At 45.7% G+C, this 20,016-nt stretch overlaps 1 protein-coding gene across 1 annotated transcript; it reads left to right on the plus strand.

Moving 5' to 3' along the window:
• Nucleotides 1-286: 286 nt before the first annotated feature.
• Nucleotides 287-19,163, plus strand: GTPBP1 (GTP binding protein 1). The gene is made up of 14 exons (XM_018080608.3): nucleotides 287-1,217; nucleotides 2,410-3,161; nucleotides 5,239-5,350; nucleotides 7,795-7,975; nucleotides 9,026-9,374; nucleotides 9,826-9,949; nucleotides 11,891-12,005; nucleotides 12,466-12,610; nucleotides 12,752-12,934; nucleotides 13,751-13,886; nucleotides 14,419-14,597; nucleotides 15,082-15,279; nucleotides 16,376-16,417; nucleotides 16,860-19,163. Exons 3-14 carry the CDS (start codon nucleotides 5,245-5,247, stop codon nucleotides 16,950-16,952), a joined length of 1,851 nt encoding a protein of 616 aa, XP_017936097.1. The 5' UTR covers nucleotides 287-1,217; nucleotides 2,410-3,161; nucleotides 5,239-5,244; the 3' UTR covers nucleotides 16,953-19,163.
• Nucleotides 19,164-20,016: the final 853 nt, after the last annotated feature.

The following is a 20,016-nucleotide window of genomic DNA, read 5'->3' on the forward strand; positions in this document are numbered from 1 at the left end:
GCCTGTGGAGGCGGCCGGGAGAAACGCAGTAAAGTTGTGCCGTGGCCCGGCCGGGACAGGAGGGTACTGGCAGGCTGCTCCGCCCGGCGCTTTCCGCATCGCGGCAATCTGGGGGGATCGCCGGCCCGCGGCCGGTGCAGCATCTTCAGCGAGCGCGGGGTTTGGAGCTGACAGCTACTGCAACGTCCCGCTGACGTTTTCCCTCCGCACCGGTGCTCTCTAGTTATCTCTGCTGCCAGTTGCACTAGTTCCTGGGGCTTTCTTCGCAATCTTAAACGAAGGTCAGAGCTCATAACTTTTGAGTGCAAGGGCTCAGTGACAGGGGTGCCTGGCTCTTGCACACGGGTTAAATTCAATGTAAAAAGGTTGGTTCACCTCGTGCAGTTCCTTTCTAGGGTCCCAGTGATAGAACTGTGTGATGGTCTTATTTCCGTCAGAACCAGTTCTCACTTTCATCTTGCAGAAAGGTACATTGTAGTAATACATGCGTGCTGGAGCCTGCCACAGACTACATTAGCTGCCTTTCCACACTGTCTCCTGTTTTTTTTCCCAGTTGGCTGATCTCTTTAACTGTATACCTTTTGCTGCCATGGGTTTGATGTACTGTGGTGCTGTCTCCCACATTAAAGTCTCCCGAAAGCTTAGTTTGGTCCACTTGTAATTATGTGACCCAGAAGTCAGCATAGCTGGTGTTTCCTCCTAGTTTTCTGCCATGCCTCCTTTTCATGCTTTCAACTGAAGTTGTTCCAAAGTCCTGGACTTTCTCATACTCTGTGCACAGGAAAGTGGAGAGAGAGGAATGAGTGTGTGGACATGGAAATGTGATTGGTTTTGTTTTTGTTTTTTTTTTGAGGAGACGATTGAATATTTTATAATGTGGGACTGTATTAAAACAAATTATTATGGAGATGTCTTGTAAGATAGTAAAGAACAGAAGTCAAACCTGCCGTATCTATTAAGCCACCTGTTCATGCCTTAATGAGCTGGACAAGATTTTTATACAGGATGCCAATATTGATCTGTGCTTTGTCTTGGATGTGACTGATGTGGAAGAGGGCCAAGGAGGATGCCGAGGACTGCATCACTGATTCTTGACAGCCAGGAACCTGACCAAAACACTGTCAAAGAAAGAAGAATGCTTTTCTTCCACAAGCTCCACTTGTGGTGTCAGTCTGTCTTCCACTATTAGAAATCTGCAGGCGCTATGGAGGTGGTAGGTAAGCATTTTTTTTTGACCTTATTATAATTTACTTTTCCATTCAGTACTGTGCACCTATTTTCTTTTCCCTGGACCTTTCATTCATTCCCATCTTGTATGAGAGCTAAAACTGTGAGCTCTGCTGCATCTCTCCAAGTTAGTCTCCCACTGTGTACTCAAAACAGCAATCCCATATGGTGAGAATGCAGTAGCTAACATCTACCCCCTGATCCCCCTCTTCTATTCTGTCTTCCCAGCTGAATTGCTCCCCTCCAATCCATGCTTAAAATGGGAACTCCCACTGCAGTCAGTTTGTTGCTAGTTGCTACTTCTGTCCTGGTCTGATCTACACCCCCTGGCTGTTACATACTTGTCTCCCAGTCACCTCCCAGTTCATTCACTGTAAGATGAGCTCTTTTTAGAGAGGAACACTGGGATTCAGTTATCGAGTGCTCCTTGTCTGCTGGTCAAGCAAACAGTTCCATTCATCAGCACAAATTCATTGTCATGTTGATCTTAATGGGTGTTTGTTTTCCCATCAGTGTCAACACACAGCAGCAGTAATCAACTTTTAGGTCAAAAACCAAATCACACGACTATTAGTGAAACTGATACTTATATTAGATCTACATTGACAGCAGAACATTAATAGCACTTGAACTGTGTATATCCATGGGGAATAGAAATCAAAATATGACATTACAGAAGGTGCCTTTTCCCTGACCTCCTGATGGCTGGTGGTGGCTTTCCAGCCATGCAAAATGTCAGGCTCTGTTTTGCCAATAAAGAGCAGCACTACCTACCACATAGTACTTGGTTTGCCCTCAATATTAATAGTTTGTCGGCTTTATGGATATAGGATGCTTTTTTGTAAGGACCATCTGTATTAGTGCTGCTATAACCTGAGCTCCATCTTGCTGGTCTCTTGAAATTGCTGTTAATTAACGCTATGGCCTCTTGCTTGCTGTTGGGCAGTGCAGAATACCACAGTCCAATCTGTCCCCCAGGAGTAAGCTCAGGCAACTGTAGTTTTTACCCACCTCTGGTGTGTGTTAATCCCAAAAGTGATCAGAGGAAAGGCGGGCAAAGCCACCTCTCCCCAGAGACCGGGAAGGGACTTTGGAGAATGGCATCTCAAACTTGCGAGATATGTTTCCTTCTGCTGTCTTAAGAATAAAACAATAACTGGTTGTTACTTTTTTGCCCTGTAGGAAATCTGAAGTTTGCTAGATCCACATGGCTCCTACTGATAACTGCTCAGTGCCTGGCAAAGTGGAAGGAACAAAAGTGAACGTTTTTGACTTTGTGAAAACCCCTGAAACACACCAATATGTAGTGCAAGCATGGAGGGGGTTGCTCAAAGGTGAAAAGCAAAAAAAGCAGAGGGGCCAAAATGGAGGACGTCTCTCCAACCAAGGAGATGGCAAAGACCAGACTCTCTCTGCCCAGGAAGCTAAAGAGACCTTCAAAACAGCACATCAAGTCTTGCAGTGGCCCAGGAAACTGTAGAACTGGCTGAGGCTGTGGCTGCAGAATGGGAAAGTGTGATCCATGAAATCTGCTGTTTGATCTACACATACTTCTCCTGATGTCCCACTACATCATATCAGCCATAAGCTTCATGGGCCCCAGAGTAACCTTTGAAGGCAGTCTACCAATGGAACACCCTTTAGCAGCACCTCTGTGTGGCAGTGAAAGCAGCAGGGTGGGAGAACAGTATTTTGAGCTGATATGCATGGGCTGGTATTGTTTGAACTCCCCAGCCCTCCTGCCTGGCAACATGAAGAAAGGGTACAATGAGCTGCTCAGCTGAAATGTCCCTTGATACTTGTTACACACCGTACCTGCTCACACTGTTGAAGCACTTGAACTCAGACTAAAATAAAGCTGGTGATGAGACCTGAAGACACTGAAGTTAGTGTGCCTCGGCGCTGGTGGCCCCTCTTATTCTGTTGACCTTTATGTATGTGACAGCCTCTTTAATAGATCTTCCCGAGTCCCTGACCTATGCTGGTGTACTGGCCTAAGCAGTGAGCCTGTCTACTCTGCTTCCAGGAACTCCTGAAAGTACTTGCAGAGCAAAACAAACCCTAGACATTAACACACAGCCTTCCATTCCTGCCCAGATCAAGCCTCTGAACAGTTGCTGATTTCTGTCTCAATGCATTTACATCCAGTGATTTCCTTCAAGAAGAAAACAAAACTGAAAGAAAAACTAATAAAGGCAAAATTCAGTCTTGTGTAGCATGAAATAGAAAGACTATGTGGCCTTCCAGCTCAGAGTGCTTTAGTACCCTTTGCAGACCATGCCAAGTAGTTAAAAGGCTTAGATAGGGCATTTGTCCAAAAGAGGCATGTGAAGGTGATTGTCTCTCTTGTAGCTGTATGGCCCTTGCAGACACATTCATGCTCTGTGGGACCCTTAACATCTGAGGAAAGTGTTGCTTTGGCTGCCTTAAACCTTCTAACCGGCACCTGCTGTCTGTGCTTCAGTTTCCCAGATGCATCATTATGGATTTGGAAGCTGCTTAAGTGTTATTTATGGTGTTTTGGGGTTCCCTTACACTCCAGGTTTCCAACGAAGGCCTTTATCAACTATGCAGTGGTAGTAGTAATAGTGGTAGTAAAAGTAGTTCCTCCCTGAATGCACATTGTGTTAGCTGTGCTAATAAGTCAGGCTGTGTTACAGAATCTTGGGCAGACTTGAAGATGATACTGTGAACTGCTGTAAACTGTGTGTTTTAGGCAAATCTAGCACAGATTTCAGACTGACCTTAGTGTGTAGCCAAGGGAAGTGCATCTTTTAGGATGTGATTTTGGAACGTGTGTGTAGGGACAGCTAGTGAAAGCATGGATGTCATTTAGTGTTGTAGCATGGCACAGGTGGGCCTACCCATGGGACTCTTGGTGGGTGACAGCCCTTACAACTCTTACTAAAAGTGCCTTTTAACAGAAATGTGTATCTCAGTTGCTACAGCTATCGAGCCACTGTAGCAGGATGCTCAGCCACCAACAGGTCTGCAACCATGGAGGCATCCAGAGAGGAAGTAGACTTGGTGATGTGAGGTCTCCTTGGTCTGTCACTGCCATGCCACCATTGTGGCCGCTCTGTGCCAGTGTCCTCAGCTGTACTGTGTGAGCAATACGAGTTTTTGCCAGAAGTGGTGCTACACCATTCTGTTCTAAGAAAAATCATTCCTGAAGCACTGTCTTGTTGGCCTCATTTTCTGCTTTGTCTTATTTTTTCATTCTCTTGATGCCTCTGCAGGGCAAAGGAAGTTGTGGTTATTGCAATAGCTGCAGTTAAAGCTTATTGGTAGCACAACTACTGACTTGCAGAACTGCAGCTCTTCACTCATGAACCTGCAGATGTGCTTGTACAAACTGCTTTGTATGTCTGTCCCTCAGCACTGTAGTGTAAAGTAGCTAAAATTCTCTTAGGAGTTTGAAAATAATACTTAATTGATGTTCTCTTCTTTTCCTCTGCCCTCTCAGAAAACAAAAGAGGAGATCAAATATGTGAAAGACTTTTGAGATGTTCTTGATTTTAGTGCCTTGTTGTGCTCTGCAGTGAGGTCTGGCTGGCTTCCTCTGTCTGTCCCATCATGTTCTGGGGGAGCAGCAGTGCTCTGTGCAGCAGAGACCGTGGAGTACCCAGCTAAGAAATTTCTGTGGAGAAAATATCTCCTCCCCTTTCTGTTTTCCTTGCATGGAAACATGCTGGAGTGTTCATTTAAATGTGGCTTTTAAACACTGGTTACATCAGAATGAGATGCTTGGTATTCTTACTTGCTTTGAAGTGTATCTTCCAGCATGAATGAACTCTGAGCTCAGACAAACAACCTTGTGTAGTGTCACAAGGAAATAGCTGACAGCAAAACTGGTTTAAAAGCAAAATAAAACAAAACCACCAGAAAGCAGTCCTGGAAAAAGAGCCCTTCTCTTTCAATAAAGCACATGGATTGATTGTCCTTGTAACTGAAGCTGGTTTTGAAATTGTTAGCTTGGCACCTGCAAATGGCTATTTAATCTTTTTCCAGCTGGTGATGGTGAGTCCGACTTCAGAGCAGTATGACAGTTTGCTCCAGCAGATGTCAGAGAGGATTGATGAGGGATGTGGGGAGACCATCTATGTCATTGGGCAAGGATCAGGTGAGTATAGCTTCTTCAGGAAAACAACAAAAATTATAAGAAAAACCTAGTTTATCTAACTGCTGCTGAAGGTAATGCTTACTTTTCCAGAATAATTTGGAAACCTCCATAAAGTATAGCAGAACAAGTGGGACAGATTCTTTTCTTTTATTCCTGCCAGCAACTGTCTTACGTAGCAGAGCTAAACATATTTTTTGTATAAAATCATCCAAGTTCTTTTTTGGAAATAAGGCATATCTTGTCTGAGCACACCAGGAAAAGACGAAGGGTCTAAACGCATATTAACAGTTTTAGTACAGACTTCCTCAGTGTGTACAAAGGTCTTGTTCTGTCTGGTTTTGGTCACTGCTCCATTGGAAATAACATATTTTCATCCCACAGGAATGTATTAGAGGTACTTCAGATAGCCAAAATATATGCTGCTGACTTTCTTTGTTAGCATGTGTCTGTACTATGGAGGGGAAGGTTTTCCTTTTCTCAGTGTGAGGCCTTTATTACCACATTAATTTGTGTGTGACCACAGTCATTTGTCTTCGCGGATTTTAGCATTTAGCACAGATTACCTTTTTGTTCTTTTTGACAATTTGAGTATTTTCATCTGATGCTGGTAAAATAAAATTGAATGTGGCCTTGCTTTGAAATAAAAATTTCTTTTCTGAATATAAAATAATTGACTATCATAAAGCTAAAGGCATGTTTCAAATATACTAGATATTTGATGGATATGAAGTTGTCATGATCAACCATTCACTGTGTTTGAGGAAGAATACAGAATTCTGGTTGTGGGTACCAGGGTTGGCTGAGAAAATGGAGGGAGAGAGCTGTGTTACCTTAGAACTGTGTCTTTTTGGGTTTTCTTGGAGTCTTGCAAAGCAGCCAACATAGAAGAGAAGCCAGAATTAGATAGCCAGTGGTCATGCAGCCAATAAATATAACGGGGATAATGCTCTTGCCTTCAGGAAAGCTTCCCATATGTAGCCTGATTCGTTGGTGTTTGGGATAACCACATCTACAGTGGAGATCTAGCTAATCAGGCTAGTACCTGCTTTTTCTTCAAGGATACCTTGTGAGGGTGTTAACTGGCGGTTGTTGCGATGAGGTACTTAGAAGCAAGCATTTGTTTCTTAAAATATGAGCTTAAACTTCTGACTTCACTTTGGGTTGCTGCATAGTCAAGGAAGATGGGGATATTTAACAGAGAATCTTGGTATCCCTGCCGCCATCTCTCCTTCTAATTCACTTTGAGTGTCTGTGATTTTGATCATCCCAGGTAATGAACTTGGCAGACTCAGAAGTGAATGAAGACTGCCGGGAAGTTCACTGTTTCACCAGTGGCAACTCTTCCATTTCTCCCTTGGCTCTTACCCTCTCCTGTCCCCTACTTCTTTTTCCCGTTCTATGACCCAAGACTCCAGCCATGAGGCTTTTTGTTTTCCTCGCCATCTCAACAGCTTCTCAGCCAGCTTATGAGCTAGGTTGGAAATCACCCAGTAACTGCTAGTTTCAGAGCTGTGCAGTAGTTAAAATGCTGATTAGTTCGTGCAAACTGCAGTTACTGCTTACCAGGTGATGAGTCAGCCATGCATATGAACACGCACACACTCAATAGCTTTGGTCTTCAGGTGCAGTGTGGCCTTCCACCTTTGTTTGTTGTTTTGTGGGGTTTTTTTACCCACAGAGGCGATTCTGGCCTGAAATCTGTGTACCTTCACAGCACCTGAGTTAGGAGAGAGGCTGTGGTGGCCTTGAAACTGTAGGTAGTTGCCACTGGCTTGCTGTGACTGTTGGCTCTTTGTTTGGGTGAGCCGTTCTGAGGAAGCACTAATTCCTTGGTGTTTTCTGGTCTGATGTGCTGTCAGCATTTTTTTCAAGTGCCAGGATGAAGGCAGTGAGACATGCCAAAAACATTGTTTTAACTGGAGTATGTGGGAGCTGAAGAAATTGCTGTGCCGGCCAGACTTGCAGAAAGTGTGTACTGGGGTGTGGTTTTATAAAACAAGCTGATTGTTTACATTGGTCCCACATTCCCTGGTTAATTGTGGTGATATTTTAGTCACAGCTTTCATTTTGTTAATGCTTTACCCTTTATTGCAATGCAAGAGGAGATATTTCCTTTGACTGAAGGACACAAAGTACCTGCAGCATGTGAAGTAAGGGAATTAGACAAAAATGTGTCTTTCTTGCCAGTCCATAAGTATTTGCTTGTAAAAATTGTGAAAACTCCTCTAGATGAAAGATGGTGCTTTTCTAGTGTCTTTTAAGACTCACAGTGAAGACCATCTCTTTTTATTTTGGGTAAAGGATGCTTGTTCTGTGTACGTGGCTGATACCTCCAGTCCATGTATGAATACCGACTGTTGCGAAGGTCCCAGGCAGGATGATGTTGCTGCTGGCTGTTGCAAGGTGGTGCTCACTGACTCTTCTTTGTCTCCACACCACACTAGACGGGACTGAGTACGGTCTGAGCGAGGCAGACATGGAAGCGTCCTACGCCACGTTGAAGAGCATGGCGGAGCAGATCGAGGCAGACGTGATCCTCCTGCGGGAGCACCAGGAGGCAGGGGGCAAGGTGCGCGACTACCTCGTTCGGAAGCGCGTGGGTGACAACGACTTCCTGGAGGTCAGGTGAGGAGCCAGGTGGAGACAGGGTTAGTCAGCAGCTCAGCTGCATTTTTACTGTGTGAGCAGTCCGTGATGCTGAGCCAGCAACGCCGGTTGGAGTCTGGGTGTTGTAGCTACCCAACAAAGGGAATTGAGCCTGACCACTCCTTGCTAATGCAATTGCCTTTTTGTTGTTGTTGCTGTCTCTTTTGTGAACAAACTGTTGGTGAAAATTTGCCTGTGTTTAGCAGAGGGCTGTTGCTGTCTGGGTGAGGGCTTCACAGTTTAGGGATCTTTTGTATGGTGGGATCTCAGAAGGGAGTCACATGTGCCCATGTGGCAGTATGCATGTGCATATATGCACAGTGCTGGAACACAATGCTTTTGACTAAGGATTCAGTTCTGTTCCAGGACTGTGATGATCCAAGTCACCTTTTAATGGACATATACTACCTGATGTAACATGATTGAGGGTCTGCCCAGACCTGGATGGAGTGGATTTCCAACATTTACTGACAGCCATAATAGCCACCTTGATCAGAGTCAAAGAAACAGCTTGCTGTAGGAGATGGTTTTCTCCTAAAATATTTTATTGTTATTCGAGCTTTTCTGGAAACAACAGTTTCAATTTTTGTGCTCTACTTAGCACTTGGTGCTATTGCAACATGAGGAATGTGAGAAAGGCAGAGGTATTCTAGACCAAGTTGTGATTTAGTCTTCCTTTTGAATTGCTGCAGTGTATATGTTGGATTGCAGAGACAGAAGAGAGACACTCTGTGTGGCATCAGGCAATGTCAGGTTCAGTTGACTGTGTGCTGGACGCCAGTGACATGTTTCCACAGTCTTCCGCATCCCAGTCCCCAGAGCCTGTGATCTCCACTGTTAATAAATAACTGTAAAAGAATCTCTGCTCTGCCTGTGAGGGTCTAACATTTTTTAATCTCTGTTTAAAGGATAGGAAGAAAAAAAAAGTTATTTACAGGAGCAGTGATGTTCAGCGTTTTTTTGCTTGCTTGTTTGTTTGTTTCTTCAGGTATTGTCATTTACCAGGTTCCTTTTTCCTTTCCCCTCCAGGGTAGCAGTGGTTGGCAATGTGGACGCAGGAAAGAGCACGTTGCTGGGTGTCTTGACTCACGGCGAGCTAGACAATGGCCGAGGCTTTGCTCGGCAAAAGCTCTTCCGCCACAAGCACGAGATTGAGTCAGGCCGCACCAGCAGCGTGGGCAATGACATCCTGGGCTTCGACAGCGAGGGCAACGTGGTGAACAAACCCGACAGCCACGGCGGCAGTTTGGAATGGACAAAGATCTGTGAGAAATCCACCAAGGTCATTACTTTCATTGACCTGGCTGGTCATGAAAAGTACCTGAAAACGACCGTCTTTGGCATGACTGGCCACTTACCTGATTTCTGCATGCTTATGGTAGGTAGCAAGAAACATGTACCATACCAGCTGGAGTGGGTCTGTTCACAGCTTTAACAGCCTCGACTTCTTTCCTATTGCAAAGTCCCTGTGGGGTTATGGAGGGAGGCAGCATCTCACATTGCTGGGGAGCAGAAGCCTCTGTGGGTATCTCCCCAGGACTCTGAGGCAAGTGCCACAAAGCTGTCAGTCCCAGACAGTCCCAAGGTTTGTGATTCTTGAAAATGGGAAGATTTCTAAATTCTACAAAACCTTGTTAAAAATGGGGAGAAATTAGTCCTTTGTCAGTGTCCAACAGCATTTGAGATGAGCTGGGACTGCTCATACAGTCACAGTGATACATCTACAACCTGATCACAGTCCACTGCACATCTGGCATGAGGTCTTCTCTGTAACCCAGCTTACTGCAGGAGGAACATTTACATCCCTGTGTCTTATATCCCTGGTGTAGGTTGGCAGTAATGCTGGGATTGTTGGCATGACCAAGGAGCACTTGGGCCTGGCGCTTGCACTTAATGTTCCCGTCTTTGTTGTGGTGACCAAGATTGACATGTGCCCTGCCAACATCCTGCAAGGTGAGTCCTCCAGGCTCTCTCCAGGGCTGTTTCTTACCTCTGTATGTGCTGCTGTCCTCTGCTTGGGTTCAGGAATTACTGCTGGAGGAAAGCTGCTTTATCTGATTTTGACTGCATACTAAACACCTTCCAGCAATCTATCCTTTTTCCCTTGCCCATTTTGCAGGTGCTTCACTGGGAGTCACCATGTCAAAATTACCCATGTTGAGGGACTCAGCAGAGCAACCTGAAAGTGTTTCCTACACTAAGAGGAGCAGCATACAGTTGGGGTTGGGGCTTTGCTTTCTCTCTGGGTATTTCAACCTGGAGGAAAAGTCTGGAAGTTCTTTTGAAAGCTGCTTTCCTCCTTGCCCATAGTTTGAGTGTGATCTTACGCTGTGATTGGACTTGTTCTCCGGCAGCTGTTAGTGAAGGGGCAGCTGCTTGTTACATCCTGCTCACCTGGGCACTTCTCAGGTACTCTGGTATAACTACAGCAGCTCCTTCCTCTGTCTGAACAACCAACACTTAATAAATCATGATTTGAAGCAGCTGCATATGTGGGCTATGGTAGCAGGATGGGAGACAGGACTAGACACAGGCAGGGATGGCAGTGAGTAGTAGGGGCTAGTGATTTCTTTTTTTTTCTCAGCAGCAGTTAAAGCAGTACCTCTAACCCCAGCAGTGACCCATTGACCCATGCCTGACATTTTTTCAGGCAGTGACCAACTCTCACCTTTGAAATGCTCTTTAAGCATTTCTTACACCCACAGGAATATTCTGTAGTTAATTGGAAGAATGTTTTCAGGTTTTTTGATAATCGGTCCTAAGAATCTGGGAAGTGAATGCTCCCAGTACTGAGGTTAGTTCATTACTGTAAAAATCCCAAATATATTTAAGGTAAATAGAAGCATGTGAACAGAAGATAATCTAAATGTCTCTGTAGTAGTTATTTGGCAAATAAATGTAAGGCCTGAATATAAGATAATAACTGGGAAGGAAGGAGAACATTTGGCTCGGTGTGAGAAGAAAAGAGCTGCTCCTGGGAGAAGCCACTCCCATGACATGCTCTGTTTAAAGTAAATAGACACAAGATTTGACTCAAGTGTATCTGTGAAGAGCAGATGGCATGATTAGATGTTTGTGTTTCTGTATCCAAAACATTACTTTCCCATAGGCAATCATTTGTTCACAAAAACCCATCTAATTGGATGACAATTGTAGAATATAAATTCTTTTCTCTTTTAAGTCCTTACTAGCCTTTTTTGTTTTTTCCTTGTTTATTGTAAGGCACTTTGCAGGAGGCTGATGCCATTGCATCAGGTAATGCCCCTGCTGGCTCATAGATACCAGGTTTAGAAAATACATGAAAAAGAGGCAAAAGATGAAAGTTGGGAGCCATGAGATTTGTCCCAAAACAATGATTTCCGAATCTGGTCCACCCACACTGTTCTAGTCTATGATGATGATCTTCACCTCTTTCATGCTTCTCCAGCCTCCTAGGGCAAGCTGACTTCCATGAAAAATGTATTGAGGTGTGTTTGGTCAAAATTGATTTCTAAATCACATGTTCTCAAATATTTCCGTTCCTGAGTCCTGATGGTTTTCATTTAATTCAATATGAAAAATCCTTTATAGGAAGAGGAAATACCTTGTAACTGCTTAAAGCTACTAATAGACAGCTATAAAATGTCTACTTCACAGCACTGCACTTGCAGATGCAAACTTGTCTGTCTGTTTGTGTATGGTGTCGCTTGGCAGCAGGCTAGCTGGCATGAAATGAAAGATGGAATGGCTCCTAAGTCCTACCTGGGCTGCAGCAAACTCATAGTCTCACCTTTAGCCATCTTCTCCTGTCTATTTGTGGCCAGAGCACCCGTCTCCCTTCAGGGAGAGACCCCACAAAAGTGATTTGTAAAGACAGGAGATGCTGCCCTAACAATATTCATTTCACCCTTTAAGAAACCCTGAAGCTGTTACAGCGACTGCTGAAGTCCCCAGGGTGCAGGAAGATTCCCGTGCTGGTTCAGAGCAAGGATGATGTCATTGTAACAGCCTCCAACTTCAGCTCAGAGAGGTAACGGGAGTAGAGGAGAATCATTTCTCTTTCAATCCTATTTGGAGACTGGGTGAGGAGATTCAGAAAGAGAGTCCCATTGTCTAGATGTGTGAAGGTTGCATCTGCCATGTGGTGTGTTGATTCCATAAGAGTGTGTTGATTTTGAGGTTGACCTGCTTGTGTTCCCCTCTCTGAGACAGAAATGAGAGGCTGCTTCTGGGCAGTCTGCAGAAGACGTCAGGGCATTCGGCTTCCTTCAGTCCTGGAACCTTACACGTTATTCCAAATGTCATTAGAAGGCAGAGGCAATGTTGCAGGTGTTCAAACATGGGGTGTTGTGCATCTGACTTCTTGCCAGGCTCTCCCTTCCTAGCACTGTGTTTTGAATTCAAGTCCCAAGATTTTGGATGTCTCCCTACATGTGGAAACCTAGGTAGGAAGGTGAACTAACTCCATTTTCATCAATTTTCCTTTACAGGATGTGCCCGATTTTCCAGATTTCAAATGTCACCGGGGAGAACCTAGATTTGCTGAAGATGTTTCTTAATCTCTTGTCTCCACGGACCAGTTACAGGGAAGAAGAGCCAGCAGAATTCCAGATAGATGATACTTACTCTGTCCCGGTAAGGGGCCTGGTTTTTGGAAGAATGTTCTGTTCCCTCTTTCAGGTTGAAGAAGGTATTTTCTCTAGAGAGGGGAGTTCTAGAGCTATTCTGTCAGCCTGCTTGAGTAACCCAATTACTGTTTTTTCTCCTTTGGCATAGGGCGTAGGAACAGTTGTCTCTGGGACGACGCTGAGAGGCCTCATCAAGCTAAATGACACCCTTCTGCTGGGGCCAGATCCCCTTGGCAACTTCCTGCCTATTGCTGTCAAGTCCATCCACCGCAAGAGAATGCCTGTCAAAGAAGTGCGGGGAGGCCAGACTGCCTCCTTTGCTTTGAAGAAGGTGAGATGATCTGCTCTAGACCCCCCCAGAAGAAACCACCCTCTAATTTTCAAGTGCTCTCAGAGATCAGCTACAATAAGACTGTTTCTACAAACCTCAGCTGCCTCATTTTGCAGCGAAATAAAATCCCGTAGAACCTCTGTGGATTCTACATCCTGGTTGTTCCTCCTGAGAGCTGCCAGGCCATTGCAGTGCCCCTAGGTAATGACAAATAGTGTTGGAGATGTCTAACAAAGTGGAGGTACTGCAAGAAAAGTCTCCTTTTGTGCTGGAACTGCATTAGTATCCTGAGCAGTATATTTACACTATTCGTCTTGGCTTGTAGGACCAGCTGCATGTTTGGGGATTTAAAAATAAGCAAAAATTGATGAAATTCCTCTTCCAAAAAGGTTTCTGTCAATAGAAGTTCCAATTATTTTAAGGGGATATAGTTTAAACTACACCATACTTCATGTGTTCAGGCTTATTGTGTTGTATTAACAGACATCATGATTTTGGAGATCATCTGCTTGGGTAATGTGTAACCAGAATGTATGTTTTGCTTTTAAAGGAGCAGTGAGGTATGTGTGTCAGTGTCCAGCATTCCCAGCACTCTAACTAAAGCTTCCTTAGAAACTTCAGCTGAACTTGATTTTCGCAGCCTTTACATAACATCAGATATATAACATGCTGCTTAACAGCTCTTGCTTTGCCTTTTGGCAAACGTGAGATAATATCTGTGAAATCCCCTAGGACCCTTCTGGATGCAGTCAGCCAGAGAAGTAAATTTCTTCCCTGGAGAATCATGCTAAGGTTTTTTGTGTCTCTGCTTTCCAGATCAAGCGCTCTTCCATCCGGAAAGGCATGGTAATGGTGTCACCCCGCCTGAATCCACAAGCATCGTGGGAGTTTGAAGCAGAGATTCTGGTGCTCCATCACCCCACCACCATCAGCCCACGATATCAGGCCATGGGTATGTGCCTCAGTGTTGTCTCATCTTTGTTTCTCAGTGGTAGCAGTTGGTATCAGTTCTAGCCTGAGATAATTCTGCTCCTGGTGGCTCTGTCAGCATGAGTATATGCCATAGTTCCTGGTTTTGCCTTTCCCAGCAATGTGTAAGAAAGAGGGGAGGGAGCTGACAGAGGAGAGTGGAGGAGGTAAAAAGGAGATGTGTGCCCTCAAGTGTACTTGGAGCCTGCCTGAGCTGGATCTCCATGGTGCAAAGATTCTTCACCTTCAAATGCTGATGGAAAGACTCATTTTGGGTCCTGCCCTCTAGCTGAGCTGCTTGGTGTGTAGGATTCTGTTGAGGGTGCTTCAGGACAGGCACCATTTGAAGGCAACTGTTCTAGATCACAGTGTTCTCATTTTGAGGACTGAACAAAGGCAGCTGCGTGACCCGTGTAGTCTTTGCTGTAGGGCAACAAGCTGCCTTCGATGTCTGTCTGGAGCTCGTTCCACTAATGGCACTGGCTGTTGAAAGCCTTTGTGCATTACCTTTGCAGTGCATTGTGGCAGCATCCGCCAGACAGCCACGATTCTCAGCATGGACAAGGACTGCCTGCGAACAGGGGACAAAGCCACAGTGCACTTTCGCTTCATCAAAACCCCGGAATACTTGCACATAGACCAGCGGCTGGTCTTCCGTGAAGGCCGCACCAAAGCTGTGGGCACCATCACTAAGGTAAAGGCTGAAGAGTCCAACTTGGTTTTGCTCGTTGGCTACTTCTTACACTGAGAAGCCAGCAGGAGGATTTGGGTAGCTCTGGAAAATTGAGGGAAGAGGCTGTCCTTCAATTACAAACATCAGCCCTGACATGGGTTCTGGTGCTTTGTCATGTGGTGCGTCTTTAGCTGGTACGAGTGAAGGAATGTGAAGGTGGGGGGTGAACCAGGCCTCTGGTTCTTAAGGCTCAGTCTCTTTCAGACATCTTGTAGCCGGTCCCTTTATGTTGTGGAGGGTTGAGTGACCTTTTCCTCCTGGTAAGAATTCTTGAGGGCAACTCAGAGGCCTAGGTTTCTTTGAATAGCTGCTGCTGCTGCAGTCTTCTCGATGGCTTTTGGTATAAATTCTCCTGAGGCTTTTTGTTAAAAAGCAGCATTGAACCTTGCCAGATCAGACTAGCTATTTTAATGCTGAGTTTGGCCTCTCCCTTTGCAATTTGCAGTTACTCCAGACCACCAATAACTCGCCAATGAACTCCAAGCCACAGCAGATCAAGATGCAGTCAACTAAGAAGGGAGCTGTTACAAAACGAGAGGATGGTGTTCCCGCCACTGGGACGGCAGCTGGAGGCCCACCAGCTGGGGACGAGGCCCCCTCAACAGCTGCAGCAGCATTGACAGCTACTGCCCTGCAACCATTGGTAAGTGAGGAAAAGACTATGTCAGTCCTAGCTGTTTGCCTCCTGATTTCATCCATTGGAGGAAGGGCACTCTAAAGCACAAGCATAGCACTCTCCTTGGGATTCAATGTGCCACGGAAACAAATAGAAATATAAGTAGTCTCACAGCAGAAATCATAATTCTCTGATGACTGACCCTATGGCTGACCTTTCAGCAGACAGCTGCTGAAGGTCCTAGAACAATTCAGGTTAGACCTCAGGAAATGTCTAGTCAAACCCCGTGCTCCAAGTAGGATTAGCTGTGAGGTCAGACCAGGTTGCTCAGGGTTTTATCCAGTCATGTCTTAAAACCCTCCAAGGGAAGACTGCACAGCCTCTCTTGGCAAGCTGTTTCAGTATGACTGTGCTCACAGGGAAGATGTGTCTCCATAATACCCAGTAGCTGAACTAGTGAAGCATCAAACAACCAGTCACAGAATGGGTCTCTGATGTCTGAATGAGATGTAGAATATCCTTACGCCAGAGAAATTACAACCTGAGTATAAGTCACAGGTCATCTGCCCTGTCAAAGGAGGAGGATGGAGACATCCAAGGAGAAGCAAAGGCTTATCTCTTCCTAGAGAAATTTATCCAGGTTGTTTTGTTGGTTAGGACCTCTCAGCTCAGCTTGTTAATGAAGGATACCTAGCCTTTCTGGCCTGAAAGGAACGGAAATTCAATTCTAGCTGCAGGTTCTGGGAGCTATTTATCAGCTTTATTACTGACAGAAGAAAGATCTTCTCCTTTTAGTGTATTTACCTAGTAAGTGAAAGGTTCAGGAACTGACTCTGTCAAGAGACCTGGTCAGTGTTCCCCTTCTTAACTCTAGCTATATTAGTTGCCATTGGTCAAATCTTTAGCCATGCTGGCTGGTGAAAGAGCCCTGTGGCAGGGGTTCTCTCCCTCTGCACATGCCTGGGGCTTCACACCAGTCCTCCATCTCCTCCTTATCTTGTTGTAGCGTCACTGTGGCTGTAAGTAGCACTCCCAGCTTGCGTTTTGTTTCATCCCTGCCCGAGACTCTGTTGCTTTTGTTCTTGCTTACCTCTTCCTCTCTCTCCTTGCTGCTTCCACTCAGCCTGCCCTGGACGAAGAGCCCCACATCCGTGAGGGCAATAAGGTATTTGGCTGATTTCAAAGAGGAACAGTGGGTTTGCTGGCCTGAGATTGGGAACAGAGTCAGGTCAGCAAGAGAGCTGTGGTAAGGGGGGTGGGGGGCTCTCCTTCCATTCTGCACAAAGTCAAGGGAGCCCGAGGCCTTGATTTCCTGAATGCCGAAGCCCATGGCACCTGCTGGCTCTCTTGGGAGTGAAGCACTCAGAAAATTGGGAAATCAAATCCTTCCCAGCTTGAAAGGCAGAATTTTTTGGTGCATCTGTCTCTCCTCCTTCCCTCATGGTGTGTCTGTCTGCCTTACCTCCTTCCTGCAGTGGTAGGAAGCCAATCAGTCACAACTGCCCTCCCGCTGTCTGAATGTGTACATGATCCATCTGAACTCCTGCTGTGTTGATGCTCTGATTGAGGGGTCCCTTTGCACTAAAGTCAGTCTTCTTGTTTTTCAGTCAAAAGTCGGAGGAGGAGGCCGGCGGCGTGGGGGTCAGCGCCATAAAGTGAAATCTCAGGGAGCCTGTGTGACTCCTGCCAGTGGCTGCTGAATTTCTTATTCCTCCTCTCTCTGAGGAATTCCTCCCCTTCCTTTCATTTCTTATCCAAAAGATCCAGAGCAGCTTAAACCAAAACCCATCCCAGCTGATTGGCTGCAGAAGAATCGTCCCTCCTCCCTGAAGGAAGCGATGGAGAGGAGCATAATTTATAAGCTAATGAAGGTGATAAGACACAGAGAACTGAGTAACTGACACCTTCCTCCTCCACCTGTTGACACATTTTTGTACATCATGGGCTTAGTTTTTATTCTTATTAGTTTTTATTATATTTTGTGTGCATGAAGATGAGAGGAGAGTCTGGATAGAACTGCGAAGAGCCAGTTAGTTGCCTCCCTCCTCCCTCACCCCTTTCTGTCCACAGGACTTGCTGCTCTCCCTCTATTTGCTGTCTCAGATCCAGGGGTTATCGAACGCCTGAAATTTCAGACTTGCAAAGGTTAAAACACGTTGCTTAGGATGGCTCCATGGGGCATTGTTTCCTCACCGCAGTGGCCCCGTGCCAAAATGTTTCTGGATTCCCTCCCTCTTAAACTATTTCTAAATGGATTTAATTTAATGTTGTAGTGTGACTGAAGTTTGAAGAAGATGGTAAGAAAGTTCTTTAGTTGGAGATCTAAGAGGGAAACAAATTGGAAAGCAGTTCTTGATATTAAATTCAGGGATCTTATGCTAAATTTCCTTCTCAAATAATGTTGATAGCACTTAAGATTTTAATTAGTAACAGAGTTAAGTGGGCAGATGTATGCCCATCCTGTTCCCCTTCCCATTGTGCTGCTTTTCCTAGTGTTTGTTCAGTGCACATGGAAGCAAATCTCACCTGCCTCTCAAGGCTGCAGCAACTCAATTGACAGTATTAAGAATACAGTGCAGGAACACTCAGTCCGTCCCTTGAGCCAGAGGAAGCCTTCTCACCTCGACGGACAGAGGTCACAGGTGGCAATATACCTTTGGAACAGAGACACCAGGCTAACATGACCTCCCCTTAATTTTGTTTACTCCAAGATTTCCAAAATCTTTCCTGGAACTCAGTGGCCAAACTTTGCAATGGCAGAGGTAGGATTTGTCTTCTCTCCTCTTGACCAAAGAGGGCAGTGATGAATTGGTACCAAATTTATAGAAGTGCTTTCAGGATTGGAAGTACATAGTAATTTTTGTGACTTTTAATTTCATTGTTTTTTAAGATTGTATTTTATTTTAATTACAAATTCTTGCTTCTCCAGGAAGGCCCTGCAAGGATAGTCTACAAATTACTGTTAGAATGTTTTTTTAACCCTGAGTTGTGCAAGTGATCGATTCCCTGCATATTTTGATCTCCCTTCTAACCCTGCCCCTTCGCTTGGCTCCGATGAGGATAGGAGTTATCCTCTGCCAGCTTGTGGTGAGCTGTGGGAGCGTGGTAGCATTTTGAGGAGGAGGAGGTGGCATCCTCAGCAAATCATGGCTCTCCCCAGCAGGTGTGGTCAGCCTCGGTTTCTCTGAGGGCTTCCTCCTCCAATGAAGGACTTCTGTTTTAATTAGAGGGAGACTGTAAAGCTTCTGTCCCTCCTGAGCGGGTTGTTCCTGTTTCTTACTCTGTGGCTTCTGTGTGGAGTTCATTCCAGTTCACCTTGTGATTCGAGGTGAGGCTTTCACACCGACTGAGTGGCAGCAGGCTCAGGGGCCACAGTGCATCTCCCGATGCCAACACCAGCACTCCAAGAGCATTAAGCGGCACGGGAGAGGTGAGAAACGTGATTTGGAAACGAGGGTACTTTGCCTTAGAGACTTCAGTGGCTTGAGCGTGGGTGGGAGGGGGAGGTCAGACAGTCCTTTTCCAAGCTATGTGCCTAAATACCAGCACTCTCCTGGCGAGGGAGGAACTATAGGCGGCTACAACACTAATAGCACCCACATTGTGAGGGGGTGTGAGGTGTGGCTAAGCAGGGCATGAAGGCCTGGTTTTTTTGTCTTCTGACCCTGTAGCAGCATCAAACTGCATCTGATTTCACTGCCCTCTGCTTCTGAGGGGAGCAGGGAGCTCCAGGCGGTTTTCTCTTTCTCCATTCCTTGTGCTCCAAATGAAGGGGACTGCCGAGAATGAAAGAAGGTTCACTTCAATTTGTGCAAAGGAGGCGGTGTGATCTCTCTTTTGTGACCAGCATTTAAAGATCACTCAGGCTGGTGTGATCTATAAAATAAATTTTAAAAAAGTTTGTTCCAAGTTAAAGTGTGTCTTGTTGCTTTTTGTCCCTCTGGAAAACCAGGATGAAAGCCAGACAAAGCAGGTTTGCCTGGCACCAGTCTCCTTTCCTGGCTACGAAAGGAGGCTGTGTTCACAGTGAGGGCAGGGGAGGGCATGCCATGGCACAAGAGAGCTGCTGCTGAGCCTCTGCACAGCCCTGACAGCTTTTACTCTGAACAAGATTTAGTGCCCCTTGGTGGTAGAGTGGTTAAATGTGTGGTGTGAGCTGTGTGAGATGTGTATGAGTGCGTGTGAAAAGCAGCTATAGCAAATCATTTGGGGCCAGCTCCATCAGAGAACCTCTGCTGCAGAATGCAACTTTAGCACAGCACTTGCACTGCCTGGATATTATTGTGCTCCCTGGGCCTTTGCTAGGACTTGCACCTCACCTCTTTCTGCAAATACAGCAGGACTCCCCAGTGTGTGGAATGAGCTTTTTTCTGCCTCAGTTTATCTCAGAGGTTCGCAAACGCTTTTTCTGCCCTGCACTTACCAACATAGGTAAGTGTTGGGCTGGGAGCTGGTGGTAGCTGGAGCAGAGGCCCATGGAGCCTTTATCCTGGAGATGCCTGGTCCAGGGCCAGCACAGAGCAAGCCTGGCCCTGAGGTGACCTGGGAGGAGCTGCATGGTACTCCTCAACACAAGCCTGCCTCCAAGCCCATCCTGGTTAAGCAGACCGGGTTGTGACCCTCCTCAAGCGAGTTCAATTTCCCTTTTTTGCGGCCGCCTTTTTTGCGCCATTTTCTCATGCTGAGGAAAATTAAATATTTCCTTTCTACTTGCTCTTAGCTGCCTGCTCAGTAATTTACAACCCATGTTAGGGAAAAGAGCAG

This window comes from Manacus vitellinus, unplaced genomic scaffold (genome assembly GCF_001715985.3).
Source record: "Manacus vitellinus isolate BGI_N305 unplaced genomic scaffold, ASM171598v3 scaffold_5_pilon, whole genome shotgun sequence".
Taxonomy (NCBI): domain Eukaryota; kingdom Metazoa; phylum Chordata; class Aves; order Passeriformes; family Pipridae; genus Manacus; species Manacus vitellinus.